Source organism: Paramormyrops kingsleyae, chromosome 14 (assembly GCF_048594095.1).
Source record: "Paramormyrops kingsleyae isolate MSU_618 chromosome 14, PKINGS_0.4, whole genome shotgun sequence".
NCBI lineage: Eukaryota > Metazoa > Chordata > Actinopteri > Osteoglossiformes > Mormyridae > Paramormyrops > Paramormyrops kingsleyae.
In genome coordinates, this window is record NC_132810.1 from 7,286,778 (window position 1) to 7,302,606 (window position 15,829).

The 15,829-nt window shown below is 44.2% G+C and overlaps 1 protein-coding gene across 8 annotated transcripts in view; it reads right to left on the reverse strand.

Annotated features, from left to right (window-relative positions):
* aspg (asparaginase homolog (S. cerevisiae)) overlaps window positions 1-15,829 on the reverse strand; it is a 29,206-nt gene that overhangs the window by 10,470 nt on the left and 2,907 nt on the right. The window contains exons 1-10 of one of the 8 annotated variants that reach the window (XM_072699201.1): window positions 13,156-13,341; window positions 12,984-13,033; window positions 12,568-12,649; window positions 11,424-11,696; window positions 9,169-9,298; window positions 4,109-4,220; window positions 3,827-3,952; window positions 3,654-3,737; window positions 2,816-2,942; window positions 1,544-1,656 (exon numbers count right to left, since the gene is read on the reverse strand). In XM_072699201.1, coding sequence (XP_072555302.1) covers window positions 1,544-1,656; window positions 2,816-2,942; window positions 3,654-3,737; window positions 3,827-3,952; window positions 4,109-4,220; window positions 9,169-9,298; window positions 11,424-11,696; window positions 12,568-12,574 — 972 coding nt within the window. In that variant the 5' untranslated portion in view covers window positions 12,575-12,649; window positions 12,984-13,033; window positions 13,156-13,341. Of the gene's footprint in view, window positions 1-1,543; window positions 1,657-2,815; window positions 2,943-3,653; window positions 3,738-3,826; window positions 3,953-4,108; window positions 4,221-9,168; window positions 9,299-11,423; window positions 11,697-12,563; window positions 12,650-12,983; window positions 13,342-15,567; window positions 15,586-15,829 lie in introns of those variants that run through there. The other 7 variants (XM_072699203.1, XM_072699200.1, XM_072699202.1 and 4 more) reach the window with 7 other exon arrangements.

Sequence of the window (15,829 nt, forward strand, 5' to 3'; positions counted from 1 at the left end):
CTCTGCCACCTTGTTTGTTAAATGTTTATTGCTACCTGATCTGTACAGCCTACCCGATCTGTACAGCCTACCCGATCTGTACAGCCTACCCGATCTGTACAGCCTACCCGATCTGTACAGCCTACCTGATCTGTTCCTTCTGGGTGCAGTTCATGTATACTGTAGATATGTGCATGCATGTGCCACTCACATCATTGACATCATGTCTGTGTTCCGTACCTGGGCACAATTAGTGATCACACTAGATGGGTACAGTGCCCGAGTCCAACTGAACCGTGCCTGGGCCCGCTTGAAGAGATGGAGCCAAACACAGCTCAGTGCACCATGCCTGGACATGGTACAAAGTGATCACACTAGTCAAACGAACAAGACTTTGGGGTCAAACATGCTTGGGCACAGTACAGATCGCCTAATGTGAGTACACCCCTACATCTCATCAGTGGCTTGTATAAAACATTCAAGCAGATTCATCACACACATCCACACACAGACATATACAGTTTAGAGTTTGGGGTCAGTGGAACAGGAGGTTGGGGTCAGACATTTACCCCTCACCTCGAGTGCATTTTTTGGGGTTAAGTGCCTTGCTCATGGGACCAGCTCTAAAGCCACCATTCCTCCACAGACTTTGAACCAGTAACCTTCTAATCACAGGAGATCTAAGCCGCAGAGAGACACACAACGGCCCAGGAGAACTAGCACCAGATGACTGACCGCAGAGTAAGGGCTGGTGTGAAAGAAATACCACCTCTTTCCGCAGGACTACCAAGGACACACTGATCAAGGTGCCTGCCCCCAAAAATACGGCTGTAACAAACATGATAAAAGAATTTGCAGGCAGGCATACTGGCACAGCTGTGCCAACTTCCGAACAGCAAAGCCAACAGCCCCACCATCCTGTTTTAATGAATGGCAGACTAAGCGCTCCAATTCATCTGCCAACTCCCTTTTTATGTCTATCAGACGTGCCCCATAACTCAGTCTCGTAATTCAGTGACAAAATGCCACCCACAGGTTTGATTTTAGCCCAGTCTAAGGAAGAACAGAAGGGGAAGAGGACAGCAGATACCTGAGTCCACTGGGGAAACCTCACAGTTACACATTCACAGCTGCAGACGCACATATAGGTGGAGTCTAAGGATGGGTCACTGATGGGCAAACTGAGGTTAATTTAAGATAAAAATAAACGCAGGCATAAGGCAGGCATTAGTCAAATGGATGGGTGAACGCTCGTGGGAGTTTTATTTACACAAAAATGTTCTGAAGGCAGAACATAAAAATGGTTCCGAAAAATAACCAATCAGATTATAGAGGACGTGGGTCCAAGCAACTAGAGGAGGTGTGACGAAGACATCTAATTGATTGGTCCCGCTTCCTCTATAATCTGATTGGTTATCTTTCTGAACCAATCATTTTTCGTTTCGTGTAAGTAAAGCTCCCATGAGCTGGGTGAACATGGCCTGGAGACAGAGCTGGGCAGGGTATAGCAGCTCCCAGTAATCATGCATGGTGGCGTGGGCCGTGTGGCGATGCCAATGCTTACGGTCTGCGTAGTGATGCCAGGGAAGAGCCGTAGGAGCCCCACGTTCCGGTTCATGAGTGTTTGGACCTGGAACTTGGATGTGGTGTTGGCCCACCACACCATGTCCCAGTTTACTGTACAGGATGGAAAGGGGAATAGAAAGAGTTAAGGTTTGGTTTACCTACTCCTTAGTTCAGTGGTCACCAAGGGCCAGACCCCTGATTTAGTTAAGTTGCTCAAATGCTGTACTTTCAAATGGAACTTATAGTGAGCTGATGTGAGAGAAAAAGGAAGATGAAGAAATAACAACACAGAACAAGAAAGGAAGACAATGAAAGACTGAGAAGGAGAAAGAGAGGAGAGTCTGGGGGAACCGTACATTAAAGCTAAGATTTACAGCGGTGAATACAAACTGGCCTGCGGACTTTAATTCACCACTTCTCCAGAAAGGGAAAATACATCTGAGCCCATTACGGTGACAGATCTCAGACAATTAATGGACGCAGATTTATCAAAGCCCGGCAGGAAACAGATGGACGTATGACCAGAGTATTCCGGCCGGTTGCTCACTCGGAGCTAGCACAGCAAAATCACAGCACTGCCGCACCTGTCCTGCATGCCATCTGCATCTGCTTTCACATCCTGTGCAAAAAAACCCCACAAGCACAACTGACTGGGGCTCCTGATGCAGTGGTGTCCCCCTCTGCGCTTATAGCCAGCCAATCTGTGAGATACATTGTCCTCAACAGGCTCCCCATTGCTCTTTAATTGCACAGTAAACCATTCCGAATTATGCAGGGACATTTTAACAAACCTTTGATACTCAGCTATACATTAGCTCAGCCCATTTTCCTGGTAAACCCTGCAATACAGAGGGACTGACCACGTACTGGCACTGGGCAGGACCTGCTGTTGCTAAGTTTTCAAGGGACCGTGGCAACCCGCAGGTGGCTGCATGCGAGGCATGTGACGGAACCTGTCGGTCTCCCATTACTGAGCCACCCCAGCAGAATTGGAAGGAAATTCCCCCGTGACTCAGACGGTGGTTTGCTCCAACAACATCCCGCAGCACGGGTGGAACAATTTTTGACCGAAACGGCATTACGCAGGGCCACCTGGCCGTGTGATTAACAACACGCCGCTGTTCAGCTAATTATGAGGAAAACTGACATTAGGTAATGGAAAAAAACAGTGTATTGCTCCCTGGAGTGAGAAAGGAACAGAACAAAAAAAAAAACAAAGAGCCACAGCTCCACAAGAAACAGGGGCCAAAGACCGCTGACGGTCACTCACTTCTCACATCCACCTCGGCATTCGCAAGCGGTGGCAGGTTGGGGGAGGAGAAAGCGTTGAAGCTCCCAGAATCCACCTTGGTGACACGATTACCCCTGTAGAGCTTGTGGTGGAAATACAGGCAGACCTGGAGGCGAGAGACAGGGTGTCAGGTTGGGGCGAGTTGGGCTGTTCTGTTGGGCCCAGACCACATCAGTGTCAGCCTGAGTGCTGTGTACATGCAGAATGCACTGGGGGGAGGACATGCATGTACCTATGTCGTCCCATTTGGGTCATGCTGATGTGTCTGTGTGTGCGTCTCCAACTCAAAGTGTGTAGCAGAGTGGGGAATGTCGCGGGTCGCGGGTCGGGGGTTTGCCACTCCGGCTCCCGGCGTTCAGGCCCTGTCAGATAGGTGTTTTAGGGAGACTTCTGCCTCCGATTCGCTGGCTGCAAGCAGCGCCGCCATATTCAGGAAGAGCCAGCCGTTCGGCAAACAATGCGTGGGAGGGGCTAGTCGGGAGTTCAGAAGAAACAGGTGACACGACGCCACGGCTCGTGCCTTACAGACAGAGGTGGAAATTTCCGGTCCAGAAAGTACAAATCCAGACCAAGATTTTGTTCCAACCAACCAGTTGAGCACTCTGTAACTGTGACTCGGTATGCTCAACTGGGTGGATTTTTACTTTCTGGACCTGAAATTACCACCTCTGCTTACAGATTACCGCTGGATGTAGCCTGGCCGTTTGGAGAATAAGAAAGTCCATAATGGTGAATGTTTCTCCTCACTGAAGTGTGTTTTTTGGGGACCATGTGACAGTAAGTAGACGTATTCCAGCTAAGAAAGTCCCACACGTACCTCAGGAATCACAAACTGCCCAGCGATCAACAGCGCCCCCAGGAGGTTGTCCCGCCCATCGCTCCTCATCTCATAGATTGGCACCTGTGTGGGAATAGTCACATCAGGACAACTGTAAGGGTACCAGGTTTCAGTTATGATTTCCTAAAAATAACAACCAGTGGGCATCATACCTGGGAACCTGTGAGGATGACCGGCTTGCCCAGGTGCTCCAACATAAAAGAGAGGGCAGACGCTGTGTACGCCATGGTATCGGTGCCATGCAGGACCACGAAGCCGTCATACTTCTCGTAATGTTTCTGTGGACAGTCGACAGAAAGGAGCAACAACATGAGTACTGCACGGATGAGCACAGCTCCTTTTAATGCTGTAGGCAGGTACACATTTGTGATACCTGACTGCCATCTACTGGTCTACGGGACCAACTGCAAGTAAAATCCACTGAGACTAAGTACCTCAATGTCCTTTCCAATCATAGCCCAGTCATCCATGGTCATATTGCAGGAGTCCAGCAGTGGAGAATATTCCAGGACAGTGTACACTACTCTCTTGTCCTTCTTGGAGAGCCTAGAGGATTGTGGGTAGAGAGGGGAATGGAACACCAGGCACAGGGAAATGTTCCATTTGAGATGAGGCATATAAACAGATCCGGCTACTATGCACAATGCCCACAATGATACGGATAAGACAACAAGCAGCTCACTAAGGAAAATCGACCATCAATCAAACGGTTACAAAAAGGCTCTGTCCCTTTCACCGGGGTGGAGAGAGTTGGGCCAGAGGACAGCAGACTGGAGAATAAAACAAGGTTTTCAGCAGCACCTCCGTACTGCTTTTTTTTGGGGGGGGGGAGCAGGATGACAGAAAAAGAAAAATCAATTCTGTCTGTTTTTGTTCTTTTTGAAGACAGGGAGGTCAGTGGGTGGCAGATGAAAATCCTCCCTGGATATAAATCAGATGCTCTCAGTCCAGGACAGAAACACATCTTGGTGGCAGGGGGTTATGGGTGCCCGGGGAAACGCCCCCATTCCCCATCAAAGCGAGGGACTCAGCTCACCTCTTAGTGAGAGATTCGTGTCCCAATTAAAAGGAAGTAGACCCCACCCCCCAAGAGACCCCACATGCATATGCATATGCACCAAAGCAGCATTAAATATGCTGTCCCCACCCCCAGCCCACAGCATTAGCTAATCCCAGGGAAGACTCCTAAGCAGCTGTGAAATGATTGTCTTTTTAATCTGCCTTTCAGGGAACAAGACACTGGGAGGGCCTATTAGCATAGGACAGCTTAGCAACAAGGAATGGAATGGGGTGGGGGGGGGGGGGGTAAGGGGGTTCAGTCAAACAGTGGGGGTACCCCGATCTCGTGCCAACCCTACCCTAACTTCCCTCGCATCCTGCCAATAGAGCCCACTGATAGTGTTAATTAACTCCCGACTCCTAAGATTACACCATGACATTCTCTGCCTGTAATCTCTGAGTGACAGGAGACCCTGAACTGACAGATCTTTCTCTCCTTTTCTCGCCACACACTATGTCGGAACACTGAGATTTTTGGGCCTGGCAGCTGCGCAGCAACAAGGGGGTCTGCGACCCGCCCCCGCTGAGTACCGGGCCCCTTAAGCTGCTGACTACGGCGACACGAAGCCCTCATCCTTCAGCATCAAGAGTAAATCCACAGTCACACATCAAGTGTGCCAGCCGACCCCTTCTTTAGGGCGCAACTACATGTAACATGCTAAAGCGACATGCAGACATGTGCAAAGTAACTGCATGCAAAGAAGTAGGATTAGAAGGCGGGGCTAAAACCAGGCAAGGCCAGCACCTCTATTGTGTTTTTACAATAAAACAAGAACTGGGAACTTTTTTATATACTGATACATAATGATATGAGTGTTAGTAGCAGGACCTGTGAGGGTTGACCAGGAGTAGAGCCATATGCTGAGGGTATGTAGGTGCTAGGTTTCACAATTGCAACCCCCCATGGCCATTTTAATTGTAGTAGCTGTTATGTCTTTGTATGCCCCCTACGGATGCCACAGATCCCAGCTGCTGGGATGTGTGTTCCAGACACAGGTTGTGCCCCAGGCCTAGCAGCGGAGAGGCAGCCCAGCTCCAGCCACACAGCAGGCCCTGGAGAAGCTCCACCTACCTGGCCGGGGCTCCATCTGCTACGAGATGGCAGACGCCTGACTGGTACCGCCCGAGCCCACTTGACACGCATGCATGCATGCATACACACACAGTGCGCACAGGGTCCAATTCACATGTGCACAGTTGATACTAGCATACAAAGGCATGTCCTGCCATGCATTCGACAAAACAGACTGACACAACAGACAAACAAACCCATCCATGTCTTACAAAATCTTAAACAATGACGGCTTTCACTCCATTTTGCAGCATCATGTCATGCATTCCATTCTACAACATGTCAATGACCCAAAGCACCTATTGTAGACAAATAAAACAAGACCTATGTAGGCTGAGTGGCAGTCAGCTGGTATTCTGTCTGTAATGGACAGCCCAGAGCAGTTACTGGCTTTTGAACCTACTGAATTGTTGGAGGAGATGCTTGACCGTATAATATGAAAAAAGTGATCATGAAGCCAATTAAAATTGTGGGAAGCGCTTCAGGAAGTAGGGGGTGAAATATCTGCAAAATATCTCAATAAACTGACAGCTAAAATGCCAAAGGTCTGCAAGGTGGTAATGGAGGTTTCTTTGACGAAGGTAAAGTTTGAAGCACAAAATCGTAATTTCAACTGCAGATCATTATTTCCAATGTTGTGAAATTCTTGACTACATTTTCCATTCATTTAGCACTAATTTGACGAATAAAAATACAGGATTTCACGGAAAACATGAAATTGTTTCAGTGATTCCAAACTTATGAAGGGTACTGTATGTATTGACATAATTTAGGGCTGCAAAAAAACTATTCTTTTCTTGATCAATTAATCATGCGATCAAGCGATCAATGCATTACTAAAAAAAAAAAAACACCGAACTTTTTTAATAAAAACTTTACTCAGTGTAGAAAATCACTCTCATCAGTTTGTATGTGTGTGTGTGTGTGTGTGTGGGGGGGGGGGGGGGGCTAATTTTGTTGATTTAAAAATACTGTGGCATTCCATATTACCTTAATACCACCCAAGCCTAGTAACAACTTTAAAGTTGTTCAGAAAAGTTTACCCATTTCACTACACTGCTGGTATTCGATTTGTGTTTGTTGCTATACAACTGACCTGTCCTGGTCCGGTGGAATATCACTGACGTACACATGTCCTGACCATGACCGGCAGTTTACAGACAAATGAACTATGTAAACAAGAGTCCATATGCAGGAAAGTGAAGTATGAACCAAGCTTAACACACCACTGTTAATGTTGCAAGGTCATGATGTCATAATAGAAAATTTATGCAACAAACCACAAAAATGCAACCAAGCAATGTCACAATTTGTTGTCAGTTAGTTTTTTCATGTTGTTTATTAACAATTCTGACTGACATTATCACTTAGACACGGTACAGAGTAGTTCTCCTTCCTCCATGTACTACAGGTGCCGTTTGCTCCCTGCTCCCTGTATTGCCAAAGCTGGAAGTATGTCAGGCATTCGTCAGGGCGAGTCCCACTCCGTTCTGCTCAAATGTCACACGTCAAAGTAACGTCACAGCCTTGGTTTCATTATGCGCTCAGACCGCACAGGCACACGCAAATGCTAACGCTTCCAGCTTAGAAGAGTTTGAGGGTGTGAGCGGGCAATGCAAGCTGAGATGTCATAACAGATACACGTGCAGTCCTGCTTGGTGGAGTCCCTCTATAAAGGGGAGAAAAACCCAGTCTGGTACATTCAGGTAGATGATACATCACACGGGGGGTGAGGGGGACACCAGTGGGCAGACAATCTGGCAGTAAACCAGAGCTCACTGGTATACAGCAAGGCCCCAAAGCAGAAAGGGCACGGTTGCACCCACTGGAGAATTCTCATTTCCCAGCACTGTCACATGTTTACAAGATGCTGATTCCGAAAAAACAATGGCATGAAAAACAGGCCAGTGGTTATCTCTCACAGTAAGGTGGTTCAGCACCAGTGAAAATAGATTTACCAGACAACATATTGCAGGAATAAAAAACTAGCTAGTTAACCTTGGCAGCTGTTAATTTTTAAACCTTCGTTCAACTGGAAAAGCGGAAACAATCAATGCACTCAGTTTGTTATGTAAGCTTTTTAAGGGAAAAATGCTACCAGAATGACTGCTGATAATTCTACAGCAGGAAGGATGGGTCAGTGTAGCTGTGGGAATCTAAACACAGCTCCAAAAACACGAAATGAAACACTGTAGCTCTCATGCTTCAACTCTGCAACTCTCCCACACATCACACAGCCAGAAAGGTGGACCTCTTCTCCAACATTCTACTTTCACATGGTCTTCAGACTCCTCACACTGTTAAGTTCTCCCCAAACGAGCTTGATGGGCCGAATGGCCTCCTCTCGTTTGTAAATTTCTTATGTTCTTATGTTCTTATGTCATGCCCAAGATGGTGGCCTTCATCCTAGGACAGCTGGGTGCTTCACCGTCACAACACAGACCACATTGTCAGCAGCCATATCAGCTGCAGTTCACACTAGGTAATTATAGGGTGCTAAGCAGGTTTGGGCTGGGCCAATATTTGGATGGGAGACCAACTAAGGAAGCTGGAATGCAGCTGGAAGAGGAACTGTGTGTAGAGCATACTGTTGCAGAATGACTGCTGTCAGATCAACCAGGTAGGAGCTACACAGTGGAGGCTAAAGTGGCTCCCCAATAGTTCTGTAAAGTGCTTTGGGTGTCTTGAAAGAAGGTCTATATATTATTCATTCATTGTCAGCAGACTTGGCTTGCAGATGCACAGACTTTGCATGCATCCTCTGCAGATGAGCTTGAAATGCCCAATAAGTGGGTTGATTTACTGACCACAAGGGAACCTCAAGCATCTCCCTCCATAATGCACCATCCTGCACCACATCACAGAAGGGTACTGAGAACACTGCCCACAAGGATGGTGTCATTCAGTGGAATTTTTGTTCTACAGATTCAACATCAGGGATGCTACTGGGGGTGGGGGGGCACTGAATTTGGAGGCCTTCTGTTTAAACGGCTGTGGGAGATGTACTGTAAATGGAGTCTGGATCAGCCTAACTTTCTTGTGAAGTTTAATATGCAGCTGCATGTATGATGGCACTAAATTGTGCTGGATTCCAAAGAAAAGGGCCATGTACTCACATCAGATCAGCAATAATCAGTATGTACTCCTCCAACAGGTCTCACAGTACTTTAAGTTAGTAGTTAAACCCCTTAAGTCAAAGAGTACCTAGATATTTTTATACAGAGAGCATACAGCTTTATCACTGCATGTTTGGATGTGAGTTTGTAGATTGATGTAGTCAGAAGCCAGTTAGATGGTGAGTCTATGTTGATCGCAAACACACATATCAAACAGGCCGCTGTTTTTGGGACAGCGTGTACTTACGGGAGGACCAGCGTGTTGTCAGGGGGACCGTAGCAGTCATACAGGCAGGTCTGCTGGGCATACGGCTCGTCATGCAGTATGTGGAACCTGCGCAGCGCCTTGACCAGGGCATTAGGCTCTGGAGAGAGCACTGAAGATTGGAAGGGACATGCACAACACGTTTAATCAAAACCTGGGAAATGCATTATTTCTCATCCACCTCCTGATGCTACCTCATGGATTGGTGGATTACAAACAAAGGTCAAACTGTATATGACCCTGACAGAAGGCAGGCATGATGAACTAGAATAGGACATAGGTGGGGGGTTAGCCAATGGAAATTTACGCAAGTCAAAAGCATAGGCTGTAAGGGTTGACTCTAAATTTAGGACCTTGTAGATGTGTCCAATAAAAATGCCCACTATGTCCAAGAGGCCCTGAGTTGGCAAAGCTGGAAGTGTGTTTACAGACAACTGCAGACTGGACATTAAACAGCAATTAATCAACAAACAGCTAGAGGTTAAAGTTAAATAAGTAATGTCTTCCTGCTTTTCTTTGGGGAATACATGCACACACAGACACAGACACACACACACATATGTATATATGTAGTGCCACAGAAAAAATTAAGGGGCCACAGGACAATTTTTTGTTTCACTCATTTCTCAATTTATGGATGTGCGTCTGAAAATAATATATATTTTTCTGCAAACTGGTTATTCCGTGTTTTTCATTTATGGGACCTCAGTCCTGCTTCTAGGAGCCTGATACAAACTATCCTAGCACTGCACTTCACACCTGCTTGTAATGTTTCCTATTCCTTTTGAAGTTCACTGGATGTCATCCTTCGATTCATGAGAAACTGTCAACAGTCATCTCCGGCATTAGAAGGTTGCTTCTGCCTTTTACCTGACTGGTTTCTGGTCATTCCCAGTGTCTCCTGCTTCACCTTATTTTTGAGTAACTGCTGTCTTAGAAATTTTGAACCTGAAAGCAACCTGCTGCTCAGTGTAACTTTCTGTCAGCAGAATCACAATTAAAGCAGGATTTAAAAATGCAGATTTGTTTAAAAATATAGAATGGTCTCTTAATTTTTTTCTATGGCTGTATAAACCTTATATTTGGTGTCTAAGTATGACCATTGTTGGGGTATTACAGAAAGCTCTGAGACCAGTTTGGGAATATACAGTAAGTCTGTGTGAGGGCGTGTGTCCATGCTCATATCTGTTTGAATGAGAAATTAACCTGTCTGCACTAGTGTACAATGCTGCAGTTTGTGTGGCACAGTTCTGCAGTTTCCCACATATACATACAACAGTATATAAAGTGAAACATTTTAGGTTGGATAGTAATCCTACACAGGATTATCTGACCCTGAAAATATCCAGTCCATGTCTAACTGCTCAATCGCTAAACTATTTAAACTGCCCTTGTTAAAACAGGAACATTTTGTGTCTGAAATACTCAGGACACACCCTATCCGGTTTTCCAAAGAAACAGAATCACTACAGATTGCCTCATCTTGTGTATCAGGACACTTGAATTGTCCACAGACTCCACATCGCAAAAACGACCTAACGGCTTCGCGCGAGGCATTGTGGGAGCACGTGTTACATTAGCGATGATATACTGCATCGTAATTTTTACCAGAGGTGGAGGTTTCGGGTCCAGAGATACAAATCCAGACCAAGATTTTGTTTCAACTAACCAGTTTAGTATATAGAGTTACAGTCACAAAGTATTCAACTGGTTGGTTGAAACAAAATTTTGGTCTGGACTCTTTGGACCTGAATTCTCCACCTCTGATTGTTACATTGTTCGAGCTAATCTGCATAGGAATGTTGTGTAAAGTAATGGAGTGTCGTAATTAAACAGTGTACCTCAATGTGAAATTATGCAGTGTATCATACTGTGATGCAGTTATTTCCTCCAGAAACCCTACGTCATCAGGTTCAGGCAATAACGACAATGCAACATAATACAATTATGATTAAATACAAAATTTCCTAGACAGCAAAACCCCTTTAACCATTTTAGCTATAAAGTTCCCCCTCAGTACAAGACAGCGCTTTTCGTAGCTGAAACAGTATTAAGTGATGAATAGCTATTCCAACTGTGAATGGGGAAAGGTGAAAACTGTATAAGGATATAAAGTTGACTAAAAGTTATCACAGGGAGTCTGATCCTAAAGTATTTTCTGACACGTCTCTAAGAGGCTAGACATCTGTAAGACACAGACGGAAACGCTGTGAATGTGCGGAATGGGGTTCTGTTACCGTTATTTTGGTATGTCATGCCAATGGTCCCGCCGGTGTTGATAACCATAACTCGCACTTCAGTATCAGGACACCGCTCCAGAGACACGACACTGCCGCTGCTGGACAGCCTCCTCCGGCGGCACTCTTGCGGTGCATTGCTCCGATGGGTGGTACACGCTTGTGGGTGAAGATCGTGATTCAAACAGACCTGAGAAAGCGCCCGTCCGAGAGTGGTCATCTCTGTCCCAGCAGATGTAACCACACGACACCGGCTCCCATCCGCCATGATATCTGGACGTAGAGAGAGTCCTTTTCTTAAAGGGCCAGTCTACCAAGTCACGTCTCCGGCGCTGTCCACCCGGCTCTTATCGTGAGGGTATCCGCACACACCGAGCTATACAACAGCCAGCCGGACACTGACCTGTGTTGTGGTTACGCATATGAGGCTAAATACAGACATGTTGTCTGTAAAGGTTACGGAGATGTTGCACAAGAAATGTCTACAAGAACGCGGAAGGCAAAGTCGACATATTCCACATCGCTATTCTTCTGATTCACTAACGTTATAAATTTACGTATATTCTACATGACAGATAGGCCTATTTAGGTCTGTGTGAAGTATGTTTACCGTCCTAATGATGATTTTCTATACTATTCCAGAAACCACTGTTAGGATCGACGGATTGCGGAGAAACAGTATTTAAAGACTGGAGGACAGGGACGCGTACTGCCCGCATTGCCATTTAAATTTGTGTGATATCTTGTTGAAACTTAAGAGATTGTAACATGAGTCAAAACACACGTACATTATTTTAAAATAGAAAGAACTACAACGCTGAAATGGTGGGGGCTACCTATATTTTCTCTGAGTCTATGGATTTTTCTTTGAAAGCGTTAGCTGTACCTAACTAGTTAATTGTGAGCTATGTGGAAATAACGTATTTTCTGTGGGTAATTATCGTGGAATAAACCCAGGATACCAACTCTGGTCAGCTGGCTGGAGTGAGATTTTCAGAGATAAATCAGCACACGCATGTACATGTACAGCCTTGGGAAAATTAAGAGATAATAACAACATTTTCAGTTTCACATTTCTCCATGGGAATGCGTCTGTGTAAAATATACATTTTCTTTTGCTAACTGCAGCCTGGCACTTACCTACTTCTCATTGATGATGGGCTTCTTCCTTGCTTCGTGGGTCTATAAGGGCTTCTATATTACCAGGGTTGCCAGCTCTCACGTATCTGAAGTGACACACACACTTACAGCAAATCTATATTATTCCATTATAAACCTAAAATTAGCTACATGTAAAGCGTTGGTGTAGTTTGCAAACCATATAGAATATTTAAAAGGGAATAAAACTTTAAATAACAGAAGTCCAACGTTGGAAACCCTGTAACTGTCGAAGCAGTGCAGTTAAGCTTCACACCACTTAATGATTCCCGTTCTTAATGAAGGTCATCCTTCGATTTATGAGGCACTGCTGGATAAATTGACGGTCATCTCTGGCATTAGAAAGTTGATTCTGCCCTCCACCTGGCTGGTTTTTGGTTGTTGCCATATATCCTGCTTCACCTTGTTCCCGTGTCCCGCTGGAACTTTGAGCCTGGAAGCAGTGTAGCCTTCTGGCAGCAGAAGCAGAATTAAACCAGGATTTAAGAATGCAGATAAAAAAAAAATACAGTGGTATTATTTTTCCTATAGGGTTTTATTACATTTTAAATAGTCTGTAGGGTTTGCAAACTACCTCAACACTTTTGCAGTAGCTAATTTTATGTTTAGCATCTGGCTCAGTGGGCTATGTCTCTGATCAGAAGATTAGCCTTGGTGTATCTGTAGGTCATTGAGCAAGGCCCTTAACCCCCAGCTCCTTGGGCACCGCAACAGGTGGCTGCCCTTCACAGCCAGCTTGCTCTCACCTAGACGGAAAAAGCTGGGGGAGGAGTAAAGAGAATTTCCCCACAGGGATCAATGAAATATCTAGTATTATAATGGAATAATATATACTGTATTTGCCGTAAGATTTCTTGCTTGAGCATGAGAGTCTGAAAGCGTGAGTGTCGCTAGCTGCATAAGAGCTGGCCACCCTGTAAGCCTTGATTGGCTGACACTGAACTGTAGTTGAATCTTCTGGTTCGCTAGATATGCATATTAAGAAACGTCATTCTTAATTCTCTCAAAATCAATAAATATTTAGAACAACATTTAGTATTTGTCAAGTGATTAGATAGCATTAAAATGTATTCAATAATAAATTAAGACTTAAATGAACAGTCCTGTACCAACGGTAAATTTAACCCAGTGCTGGGTTGTTGTGAGAACCCAGCATCCTGGTTAAATTGCATAACCCAATGCTGAGTAGTTGTAAGAACCCAGCATCCTGGTTAAATTGCATAACCCAAGGGGCTGGGTCAAAATAACCTAGAATGTGTTCTGTCCAATATTTAGCCAACTCTGGGTTCCTAGTTAACCCAGGTTGGGTTGTTTTTAACATAGCATTTTTCTGAAGTATGTCATGGACAGGGTGTGAAAATTATTTGGGAAGCATTTTCATTAACAAAATTGTAATGGGGCTGTGGCTCCGATGCTAACTAAAGACTTTGAGGTGTATAATCTATTCATCCACCATTTAGCCAAAGGGCAGAATATAGATTTTACATTCATTTGTTAATACTGTAGGCCTACTGCCAGTTTGTATGAAAGTACACAATGTACAGATTTCAGATAATAGAACCCTTCGTTCACCTTTAATCTGAATCATTAACTCAGATTGAGTGTTGAAACAAAAAAGAAAGCTTATATATATTACCAGGGGCTTTAAAAAGTTACACCTAACTTAACAGTCGACTTGAAACAGCCACCTCATTAACACAACCCAGAGTGTGACATTCTAAAAATGTCTCACCCAGAACCCCCGTCTTGACCTATTCAGTTTGTCATCTCCCCATTTGGCCAGCAGGTGCCACTGGACATCCTCTCTCCTATTGTTTGCCAGGTCTGTTCCTTGTTTGTTCTCCTGCTCCCCGGCCCACTCTGGCCCAGCATATGGCTGAATGGACTAAGTGGGTGATTTTGCTACTGAGCATTTCTTTCATCATCTTGTTGGATATTTTTGTTTTGTTTGTGCTATACATCCTGCGTTATACACCTTGTTTATTTTCTTGCTTATGAATGGTTACATGTTTTTTTACTTTTGGTTATTCCTGCTTGTCCCCCAGTTTTGTCTTATATGAACAAATTAATGTCTTTATTGTCATTGCACAAGGTACAATGAAATTGGAAGATTAACCCTGTCGGTGCACGAAAGAAAAAATTCAGGAAGGATACGAATTAGTGGTTGACCGATTATTGGTGCCAATATTTAGCATTTTTATGGTTATCTGTATTGGTCATCATTTCCACTGATAAAATTATATATATATTCTAGAACACTATGCACTAATTGGCCGGAGACACAAACGCTAAGGCAGTTACAGACTGGACTTCAGTGGAGTTAGCGTACATTGCTGAAGTTGCAATAAATCGCAATTCTCGACACTGAATTTGCAAAAACACTACATTAAAATGTATTTAGATCCATTATTAATGCACCCACTTGCGCAGTTAAAATTCCCGATTGATGTACATCATTGATATAGGCAAATAGCCTACAGCTTATGTGAAGAATCAACAGCATATCTTTGAGTAGAAACTACAGCCATAATTGGTGCCAGTGTAACTGAAACATATGGAAAATTCTCACCATCTGGTAAACGTAACGTTAGGTTAAAACTTCAAACCATTTGGCAAACAACATTAGGTTAGGTACATGTGAATGTTTAACATCCCCCATTATGACAGCTACCTAGTCAACCTCAGTAATACTGTTAGTTTCATTAAAATTACTGCTGTCACTTCTTTAACAGCTCTAGAATTAAGAAGATCTACATTATTTACACTTGTGCAAGTTGATAGATTTAACCTTCGATGTGCATTAGATAATAAATGGAATTAAATTCACCTCTGCTATTATATGCTAAACATCAACAGTATTAGCAATTAGCAATGTAGTTGTAGTCATTAGCAATGTAGTTGTAGTGAGGAATTATGCATGACAGTCTCCTCTATATCAGACATTAATCTGTAACATGTTAACAATGAAAACCAACCTAATACTAACCTTTTCCAATAATACATATAGGTCTAATCATGAGACATACTGTAGGCCTATGTCACTCATTGGTCCAATTGAATCTCATCTTTCCCTCAATGCAGATGGATGCACAAAAGGTTAAAAAGTGCAATTAAAAAGTGCATTATCTTCCAAAATGTTGTTTTCAGTTTTACTCATTTTTAACATGTCAGGGAGTAATTTTATTTATTTTTCTATTCATTCATTTGTTTACATGTTTATTTTTAGAAATGCTGCTGGCAGTTCCCTG